Consider the following 11,116-nt stretch of genomic DNA (forward strand, 5'->3'; position numbering starts at 1 on the left):
AGCTGTTTTTTTTCCCTCTTTAAAGGTGACATTAGGTAGAAACACGACCCGTGACAAACGATCACAAGACCACCGTGCATTGATTTAAGAACACAAAATGAGATGTATTCAAATATTACCAGCCCGCAGCCTAAAGATGGTTAATTTATGAAATGGCATATTATCTAAAATGCTCTTTGATCTCTTAAAAACTGGAAATCTTCCAGACACTGTGGCTCACAGCGTAGAAAAACTTGGTGACCTGAAAGACTGCACGCTGATGATGCTACAGCCAATGATGCTACAGCCATGTGCTGGGTTATCATTCAAAATAACCATTGATTTGATGACTGAAAAACAGCACCCTGTGTCTCACAAACCACTGTTCTTAATACTTGTTTGGAGCTCTGTTGCTGATGCTATGTCCTAAATAGGAAATACACCACAAATAAGCAATGGTTAGAATCTTATCCTCTTCTGTCGTTCTGTCATTCTAAGATTTCTGTCTTTTTTTGACAACATCACTGAAGTTTTGCAGTGCAGCTGGCTCCCCTCTTCCTTCCATTCTTCCTGTGTCCCTGCACAGAAGCATCGTGCCAACAAAACAATGTGCCACAGAAAGTAGTTTCCCGGTGGCATGACTCACACTGCCAAAATGCAACGAGGCAAACTCCAGGATAAGCTGTGGTATGAGAGGAATGTCAAATGGTGGAGACGCTCAAGCTGCAGAAGTGCAACTTTAGGATAATTTTGGTTTTGGCTCGTTAACGTCATAGTGCTGGTTTGTCTCGTTTCCTGGATCCGGCGAATACAACAGAGACAAAAATGTTCTGGATCACTATTCAGCCTACGATGTAAAGGAAAGAAGGAAAATAAGAAAAGGAGGAAATAATGATCAGGGTGATAACCTCCTTTAAAGTCCTGGCAGCTGACATAACACTGAAGGTGTGAATTCTGAACATGCCTGGCGCACTAATCCACTTAAAATTTAAAGCTCACTTTAGAATTTTTACTTCACAATAAAGAACTTGTTTAATGTGATGAATGAGCACCACTTTACAAATCCTATTAGCACAACTCATCAAATAAGAAAAGGAATTGTTGAGACAATTGTTCTATGTGTAAATGACATTTGTCTGATGTGTAAAAGCGAGACCCATCTGGCAAAGTTTCACTTTAACGAGCCTTTCAAAGGTCCCTACTGTCGCACAGGAATGTGACCTTTGGCCTTCACTGAGCCTAAGAAAATAACTGGGATAGTGCAGTTGTCTTCTCCTTTCAGACATAAACAGGCTTTTCCACTTTAAGCAAGTCCATTCAATTGTTAATTTGTCTCAGTTTCTTTCAAAACACCACAGGATACTCAAACATCTAATTTTTTTCAAAGAGTTATGTTGCTATAATCACTGGGAGGACCATAGCTCCTTCTGCTTCCCCAGCAACAAATACAACTCAGGCCCGTGGACAGAAATCTGGCTGAAGTTATTCAGTAACAACATTTACTTCCACAAGATTCAGTCTGGAGGTTCAAAACCAGTTGGAAACCCCTCGTTGTCTCAACTTTTAGGTACAAAAACTCACAGTTCAGATCTGTAGTGTCAACTCAGAAGGACAAAGTTCATTAGTCCCAAGTTTTCAATCAGGCATCAATATGTACATTTGTTGGCATTCATGTCTGATGCTTTCTGTGTGCCCAGGACGTGGTCATCTATCAGCAATTTGTTATTCAAATCAAGGAGCAACAAACCACAGTATCTGACTGTTTTCATTACAAACTAATTATAGTGAAACTATCAAATAAAACTTTACTAAACAACCTTGTTCCCCACCTCAGTCCTGAATGCTATGTTCTCTTTACAAACTGCTGCAACACAAAATGAGCACTGAATTGAATTATAGTTGTAGATGTAGGAATGTAGATGTTTTATGCCAAACATCCTCAATGACCCTGTCTCTCTCTCTCTCTCTCTCTCTGTCTCTCTGTTGTCCTGTCTCTAAATCTCTGTCTCTGCCTCCTACCACACACAAACACACAAAGAAGCACAAACAAGCATAAGCACAAGTGTAAAGCAAAGTTATTCAATAACCAAAGCTGTTCCCAGACTTCAGTCTACATCCATCTGACTGAATCGTGTCTAACATGCACTGTCACATGCATCCATCAATCACTGTTCTATCAAAAATTAAAAGTTATAGGCTACTGAACATAACGTGTGTATGTGTGTGTGTGTTTGTGTGTTAGCTTTTAAAAGAACAGAAGTGATTTGTGGTTCATACACTAACTTCCTAGAGATCAAAGTCCTGTTCTGTTTTGACACACAGATCAGGTGATAATGTGACACACAAACACACATAACTACCATCAACTTTGCCCTAATTGGCTGAACAAATACAAGCACATGGCCATCTGCACACACACACACACACACACACACACACACACACACACACACACACACACAAAGGTGTCCCGCTTATGTAAAAACATTATTCTAAAATGTTTATTTATCACAAAGGCTGCTTTTGTTTTGTGGCGTTTGTTTTCCAGGGCTCCCTTTGTCACGTTAACCTTGATCCCTGTCATATGATAATGTGTAATGTTAGTCATGACTACTAATGTTACAATAAATAAAAATATTCCATATGTTTTGTGGATTATTTTAAGAATATTTCCCAGTAGCTTAGCATAACATTTGGTACAGATCTAAACTGGAACAATACCTTCCCATAAAACATTGCCAGACTTTGCCAGTTAAGTCTGATGAGGCGAATGAAACAAAAGTAATTTAGTTTGCTCATGTAGATAAAATGAAGCAGATGAGTTATGGAGTTTGAATCATCAGGTGACATACAGATGGTAACTCATAAAATGGGCTGCACTTTGATATTAACTTTATGTGTAATACATATCAAACACACTCTTTATGTGAGGGAAGACGTACAGGAATCTCAGCACATTCCTGCTACACATAAAAAGAAAACATCCCTCAGATTACTGTGAAAATGCACAACAATAGCTAACCGTTTCACCATCTGCAATCACTAGTCTCAACATGTGACATGACACTAAGGTTTGGCTTCAACAAGTTTAAACGGAACATTTTCACATTCACACTGAATTCACCCATTCATACACAGACTCAGCTGCATAATTGCTTAATGTACAAAAGAGGATATAAGGTGAAGTCTCTCTGAATCCTAAAAAAAAAGGTCATCTGTCATTAGATGAGGAGGGAGAGTGAACAACAAAGAATGGAAAATGGGTGTGCATTCATCCACACTCCCTTCCTTCCTCCCTCCCTCCCTCCCTCATTACACCTCAGCAGTCTCTTCCTCTGCCATACCTGCTCCTGACCTGATAGGTAGAATGGATGACTGTGTGTGTGCGTGTGTGTGTGTGTGTGTGTGTGTGTGTGTGTGTGTGTGTGTGTGTGTGTGTGTGTGTGTGTGTGTGTGTGTGTGTGTGTGTGTGTGTGTGTGTGTGTAAACTCAAACAAAATAGATCAGGGCATCCTCGAGCATTTCTGTAAAGTTTCCATTAAAGATGTATTCCTCAATCTAAATGTAAACAAAGCAAACAGGGACCTAGACTGGTAATTACAAAGAGTGAAGATCGGCCTGTGTCCTCATATCATTCTCTTTAAGTTTCTATTTAGAATAACTTTAGTCAAAGCCTCTACAAGACCATGCAATAATAATCCGAGTAAAATAGGGCAAGTCAGACTGTTTGTACCCAAAAAACAATATATGGTTTTCTGCAAGAAAGTTACTCTTAAGATTGGCTGTGCCAGAACAGCGAGGAATCGTCAAAGATGAGGTGCAAAAGGTCCCACAGGTCCAACAGAAACACCAGCTCAGACCGCAGGAACAAGGTTAGCAAGGCTGAGTCTGTTTGCCTAAACAAAACACAAATGCGTGTGACTGGACTACGAAGTAGTTAGAGATGACATAAAGGTTAGAATATTGAGCTTGAAAATGGGACCATGGCTTTGAATCGTCAAGCAATCTGAGACACTCTTTGAAAAAACATGAACAAGAAGCACAACGGCCGTGAGAGGAGCCTTTGAGCATTAATGTTGTATTAAGCTTCCTAGAATTTAATCTACATCAGACATTACAATGACTTCACACAATTCAACACTAACCCTGTATCTAACTGAACACTGATGGTGATGATCATTGGAACATAGCAGCGTCAGAGAAGGTAAAAACTAGTTTTATTAGAATATAACTAAGCACAGTTTGTGGTGCATTGACAGGCTTGTTGGAGCCAAATGAATCCGCTGCATTTTGCCCTCGGCTTTTACTGACACTCTTTACCAGCTGTGTCAACAAGATGCTCCAGCCCCCCGCTGCTACAGGTTGGCCCTTTAAAATATACAATATGTTGGAAAAACACGAGCCATCTTACACACTTCTTCATTAATTCTGTAAGTTTATGTTGATGTCCTAGACATTCACATGTTTTACTGAGCTGCAGCAGAGATTAAGAGAGGCAGCTATTTAATTTGTCATCTTTTTCATGGTCTGTTGCAGACCATCAAGGCCATGGAATTTTTTCAGCTTACATCTGTGATATGAAAATTTTGTGTTTCCTTGAAACAGGAGCAGCAATAAAGGAATAAAGTCGCAAATGAGTATATATATAGTTCTAGTATGCTAATGTGGGTTAGGCACTGCTAAGAGCATGAAAGCTTCACAAGTGACCCTGCTACCTGTTACGAGACCCTCTCTGACCTCACTAAACTTTGAGGGTAGAAGCAGATTCCAGATGCTGTTAAACATTCATGCAGCGTTTCATGATTCTGCCACCTGCTAATCACAGTTGGCTCAATCTATCATGAACCATAACTACTATAACATGAAAAGAACAGATGCATGCATTTTTTTAATTGCAGACATAAGGCCACTGCAAATGTTGAGAAACATCCTGTACCACTTTTGATGCAAAACACTTCACTTCAGATCAAAATGTTCTCCCTTCACTTTTTTACAACTAGGCCTCTCAATTAATTTATACCAAAAAGAATGCAAAATGATTTTGAGCCCTTCAGGAAATTAGATTTAAATGGCTTGCTTATAACATGACATTACAAAAATAACCTTCATCATTTAAACCTTGCCTGTGGAAATATAATACTCTCTGACCATCCCAGAACTCTCTGCATCCTACCACACAGTCTAAACTCAGAGGAGCTATAATGACTTTGCAGGATGCTTTTTTTTTTTTATCTTTTTATTCTGTTGCAATCACAACAGTTCAACTAGTCCTCTCTGTCCAACTGCTACTCCTTGTGAGTTGACTTCCTGAGAACCTCATGGCTTTCGATGTTGTAATTTTGCCTATTCAGGTAAGAAATTTTGTGTTAAAAAAAACATTGATAAAATGTCTTCTTTAAAGAGTTACAACATGGACTGTATGCTCACGAAAAAGAGAGCACCACAACCTCTGCATCATTGTCATGACACAATAATGCATGGCATTACTGCAACATCATGGGGAATGAGTGAATGACACATCTCTCAAAAACACAAGGCCACTGCAGTCACTTTAAGAGGCCTAAGACAAAAAGCTACTACGACTGACAACTGCTGTTTTCTTTCTGCATCTGATCACACCTCTGCCAAAGGATAAACTACAACTGTCCTTAGTTTAATCATCACACAACTCCTACTGCCCTGCCTTGGCATCTGGGATGGTACAGCCATTCTGCATGTACCACTGTTTGAAGCAGAGTAAAGGTTACTTTAATGATGAACAAACTGTACTGTCGAATGATTCTGACTCAACAGATACACATGCTTGGGTTCAAAGGTGAAAGATCAGGGAGCAAATATCTGCAACACAGACAGTCTGTGAGAAAAATCAGGTCATCACACACACACCATCACAAGCTCCTCTGATGTGCAGCTTACAAGCAAACAACTATGTTATGCAATCTACAAGTTTCAGCATGCAAACAGACATTTATTCCCTTTCCCAAAAGCACAAGAGGAAATCTGCCTCCTACGTTTAGAAATACCTCCATCTAGTAAAGGAGTCCTCACTCACTAACCTCTTATTTCCCCTCACTGTGCATTCTGTAGGTGTGAAATCACACTGGATAACCTGTGACTGGAGCAGTCTGCATGTTTTCTTACAGTGCCAATGCACGATAACACAAAAGTCCATGTGAAAAACTCCTAACTTGCAAGGGATCTCCTGCAACAACATTAGAACCCTTTGACCCCACTGTGGTAAGCGCTGCCCTGAGGAGTTTAAGTTCTGGTGTGCACATTTTAGCTAAAAGGAGTCAAGAGTTAGCCATGACAGAACCAAGCCTGAAGCAAGCTAAGTAAATAAGCCACTGTTTACTTTTTGATGAAGTTTTCCATGCACAGTCTGGTTGTGGTAAATACACTTCCAAATGTCTTAATGTGGCAACTGTGCAGCTGTGACAGCTGGACTCCCTACACTTAATACCAGTTACCGTAAGACTGCTAGTAAGACACATGCAAGTAATGCTACCCATACAGCCATTGAGACAATCAGGAAGAACAAGTATGGCTTGTCTTAAGGAAAAATGCTCTCAATGACACCCCCACACACACATATAGGACTCACTCATTCGCACACACACCCACGTTGCCCATCAGTACTCACATGCTGGTGCTGTGTCGGGATCAGTAAATGCTGCGACTCCGCTGTCAAGTAACCGGACACCGAGTGTAAACAGTCGACTATCAAGAGTGTGTTTATGTGTGTGAGTTTGCCTCTTTGCTTGCTAACCTCACACACACAATCACAGACACGCTGCTGCTGCTGATCGGAAGAGGGAGATAGGGGGGGGGTTATATGTACACACACACTCTCGTGCGCGCGCACACTCACACACAGACACACGGAGTGACTTCAGGACGGGCGAGCGTGTGCTCAAAGCCTCGACACACACGCTGTCACACGCACAAACACACTCTTGCTCAGTCCCTCTTGTGCAGCAAAGGTGCTACGACTCTTAAGCTAGTTGCTAACTGTCAACTGTGGCTAACGTAGCTAGCAGCTGGCACCGTCCGTCTCCGTGTGGCGGATATAGGAGTCTGCTACTGCGCCTGTCTCCTACTCCTGTTAATCTCTCTCTTCATCTCTCTCTCTCTCCTTCTAGCTAAGCTTTCATCCCTCTCTTTGACATGACGTAACCAGACACCCCCCCCCCCATTCACTGCTCTCAGCCAATCACAGAAGAGGGCATGACAGCACGCAGCGAGCGGCACCATTTAAAGAGCTCGAGACTAAATCGTTCGTCACGTTACAAGGATTAGTTACAATTAAAAAAAAAACGAAATAATGAGACGTACTGTTTAGCATGACAGAGTAATGGAGAGGATGATTTAAGTTATGAAAGAAAACCAATTTTCGGCACTGCTGCAAAACTCCACAAGCCTATTAAAGTGCTGTATTTCCTTGTTACCACTTATTACAAAATAGGCAGGAGACGGTTTGACTTGTGAAAGCAGGAAAAGCACAGCTGATAATAATAATATTAATGATGACTCCTTTCAGCTTTAGTGTCCCACTTATAGCGTGACAGTGAGCGAGAATGCATAAAACCAGGACACAGAAACCAAAGCTGCCAAGTGGAATTCAGCCACCATTCATTTTAATATCTACACCTATTTTCATGCTATTTTCATGCTGCGTGTCAAAATGGCGTTAGAGGAAAAATTCAAATATAATAATGTGTAAATGTGTAACAAAATTATTTAGCAAATCCTAAAACTCTTAAAACAGAGCTAACTAAATTCAAATAACTGCTTAGGAATGTTGTCTTGTTCACCCTCATTCAGCATCAAATTTCATACCTACCTACCATACCTAGGTAATGGAAAGGTGTTCAAATGTGCAAAACAAGTTTTTGTGTGACTTAAAATTTCATGTGGATATGAAAACTGCATTGGGCGGGGCCTTTATCATTGGTTTAAACTGATTTAATTTCTCAATGCTGACTTCTGAAATCATGGCTATGTTAATCATTATCAGAGTAAATAGTATTAATTTTAAATTATTCTAGATTACGCAGGGCAAACAATAACAGAACAGAAAACTCGAAGAGAAGAAAGGGAGAAGAAAAGAGAGGAAAAGTGAGTACTGGTAAATGTGGTGAAAAGAAAAAGAAAGAAATCTCATCTCTTGAGGAGGAAACAGCTGAAAAGAACAGGATTTGATTACAGGCTCTTGAAATGGTTCTTTGTAGCCCTGCTTTGTGAAGCAGACAATAGAACACTATGCTTTTATCTCAAAAACCACACAATACACACAGACAAAATTGGGAGGACATAACATTAAAGCGTCATTCATCTCCTCCTTAATCTAATAATCTAAACTGTAAATGCACTTGATCCTACCCTAATTTAAAGCGGAAACACACTAAACCTAATTACTTCTGTGACATTTTCATTATAATAGCCAGTTAAGTCAGAAAGAAATGTTTTCAGTGGTCTCCCAAAGTTGGAAATCAGAACATTTGCAAAGCCAAATGTCTCAACTTTGGATTTTGTTCACCTATCTACATTTACATGAAATGATGTAAGGACAGAAGTTCAGTCACACACTGACGCAATCACGCACAGACTCTCAACACAGTTACACACATGATTGTTTCTCAACTCTTGTTTGTTGTCTTATCGGTTCCAGATAACAGAGTCTGTGTAAATGACATTCCTCAGAGGACGCATTCAAACTAAGCTCAGGATTATGGCAGGGGACAAAAAATATGTGCCAATCAATTCTGTGTTCAAAGGAGTTTGCCAATCAATCAGAAACAATATAAAGACACTCACATATAATCTTAGTTTCTGTAGGATTGAGATTCCTAATCAGTTCAAATGATCTAGTTATCTAAAATTTGTCTTTGCTTTGACCTGGTTTATCTCTGTTTACCTCACGTTACTTCTCCCACTGAACACTGAACCTTACCCTCTGTCTCTCCCTGTCCTCAGGCAGTCTCTTAAAGGCTGTGATTAACACCATACTCTCATAATTTCTCACATACCTCCTTTAGAAGCAGAGCCGGTCCTCTCAGACAAGCCAAGTGGGCCAACCACAGCGTGCCTGAGTGTTACATCACCAGCTCTGGTGTAGCTAGGACACACCGGCCCCTCGCTAAAAGAATTTTTTATGGGGCTCCCTCTCTGCTCAACAGACTCTCAATATTAATTCTATTGTCTGCTTGTGAAGTTGAAAGGGTGCACAAATGTCAGAGAGTGAGTGGAGAAATGTTTATCATCCATGTGACCTTTCACCCTCCCAGGGCCCAGTAGCACAGCATATACCTACAACACTGAATTCTAATGTGCTAATTTAGTTTTTCTTCCTGTTTATGAATGAAAAAGACATCTCCTGTTTGCTGTGATTAAAGCAAGCATTTATCTTAAAGCATGAATAACGAAGTCGGCTAAGAGGCTAGTACGTGCTCTGGCTAATCTTTACTTTCAATGAGTGCAGCTACTAATGGTAATAAGCTATGTGAAGCTTTTTCAGACACTTTCTCCATCACACTATTTAAAGTGCTAGAGGCGACTGAGGGACAGTGAATAAAACCTTAAAGTTTCCAGTTTTTCCATAATAATGTCTGTGCCAACGATTACATAACCGAGCCCAACCTCCAACTGTGTCAACGACAGCAGCCTGCCTCCAAGTGATAAAATCTTAAGATTTAAAGTTTTCACAACTGAAAACTTTGTTTTTCTGGGGATGAGGAAGAGAGGGAAACACTTAGTTCTATCCTATAAAAGGGAAAATGTAGTGAGCCATTTTTTAAGTGTCCCTAAATGACAGTGATTTGGCACAGAGCAGTTTATACATGGTCTTACCTCTCAGTGAGATAAAGACATAACAGTGCTATTGTATGTACATGCAGTCTGCTTTTACTGAAGTCTGAGTTTTCTGAAAGGAGTGAGATAATGTGCTGGATATGAATGTATCAATGTATGAATGAGTCAATCATATGCTGCCTTGCTTCAACAATCTATTGATTATATTATTTGATTTTACTCAAGTGGTTATTGGTTATTCCTGATTGGCACAATTAGTGTCACCATCATTTCTGAGCAAGACAATAAAAGTGCTGTAGTTTTACTGGTAAGGCTTTCCTATGCTTTATAGAATAGAATAGAATAGAATAGAATAGAATAGAATGCCTTTTATTTTATTTTATTTTATGCCACTGTCACAACAGTGAAATGACTGAAAAACCTGTTTTTGTTTACTGGTGCCTCTCTGGCCTGGGAAAAAAAGGAAATGAGAGAAAAAGGGGATGGGCCGTGGTGGGGGCATGAGCTCAGCCGACTGGCAAAGAGCTGCTTGCCATGAATAGGTGCATGGCCACTGCTCAGTAAGTTCTCTGTTTATTCTCTCCCCATTCCTCCCTCCCCTCCCCTCTCCCCATTGGTCTGGTCAACCTCTACCCCTTTATCTAAGTGGTTGTGCTCTCTCTCTCTAAAAGAAAAAAAAGGGCAACTATGTGGACTGTTGCTGGTTGCTGCTGCATCTCTGATTTCTCCCTGCTCAGAGTAAAATGAAAAACGACAGTGAGGACAAAGACTTGACTTCAGTAAAGCCCCGGCCAGTCCCCACGCTGTAACATAAAGCTGTTTAATAAGACAGAGCTTCTCAAAGTTCTGGGATGTAAAAACAGTTTGTTTGTACAGGAGGATTTGTGCACAGGAACAAGTAAAGAGGACAAATGTGACACTGGTGGAGTACATTTACTAACTCCTTTAGAAGCAGAGCTGGTCCAAACAGCTCTCATTCTAAACAGAGGTGCAAGGTGCTGTGTTCGGGATCTGAGAAAAAAAAACACACATCAGACAGAGAAAGGAGGGCAGAGAAACTGTGCTAGACACAGTGGACTTTTGTCAGGGGGAGGGACTGTTCCAGGGGGAGGAACCATTTTAAAGGCTGTTGTTAAATTTTATCAGGGACACACACATACAGAGATAAACACATGATGCTCGCACATGCATGCACATACGCAAGATGCATAAAATCACCCAGTCAAACGCACATCCATGCACTCAGACACCTGAGGGCATATATACTCAGAGGTTTACTTTAACAAGGATAACTAGAAGGACATACGGTCCATTATATATATACCTA

The 11,116-nt window shown here is 40.4% G+C and overlaps 1 protein-coding gene across 1 annotated transcript in view; it reads right to left on the reverse strand.

The window, feature by feature from the left end:
• The window catches only part of LOC121176805 (pyruvate carboxylase, mitochondrial-like), a 253,601-nt gene extending 246,488 nt beyond the window's left edge, over positions 1-7,113 (reverse strand). Inside the window, exon 1 of the mRNA XM_041030884.1 lies at positions 6,623-7,113. Coding sequence (XP_040886818.1) covers positions 6,623-6,624 — 2 coding nt within the window. The 5' untranslated portion in view covers positions 6,625-7,113. The remainder of the gene's footprint in view (positions 1-6,622) is intronic.
• Between the last annotated feature and the right edge of the window lie 4,003 nt (positions 7,114-11,116).

This window comes from Toxotes jaculatrix, chromosome 23 (genome assembly GCF_017976425.1).
Source record: "Toxotes jaculatrix isolate fToxJac2 chromosome 23, fToxJac2.pri, whole genome shotgun sequence".
In the NCBI taxonomy this organism is placed as follows: Eukaryota; Metazoa; Chordata; class Actinopteri; family Toxotidae; genus Toxotes; species Toxotes jaculatrix.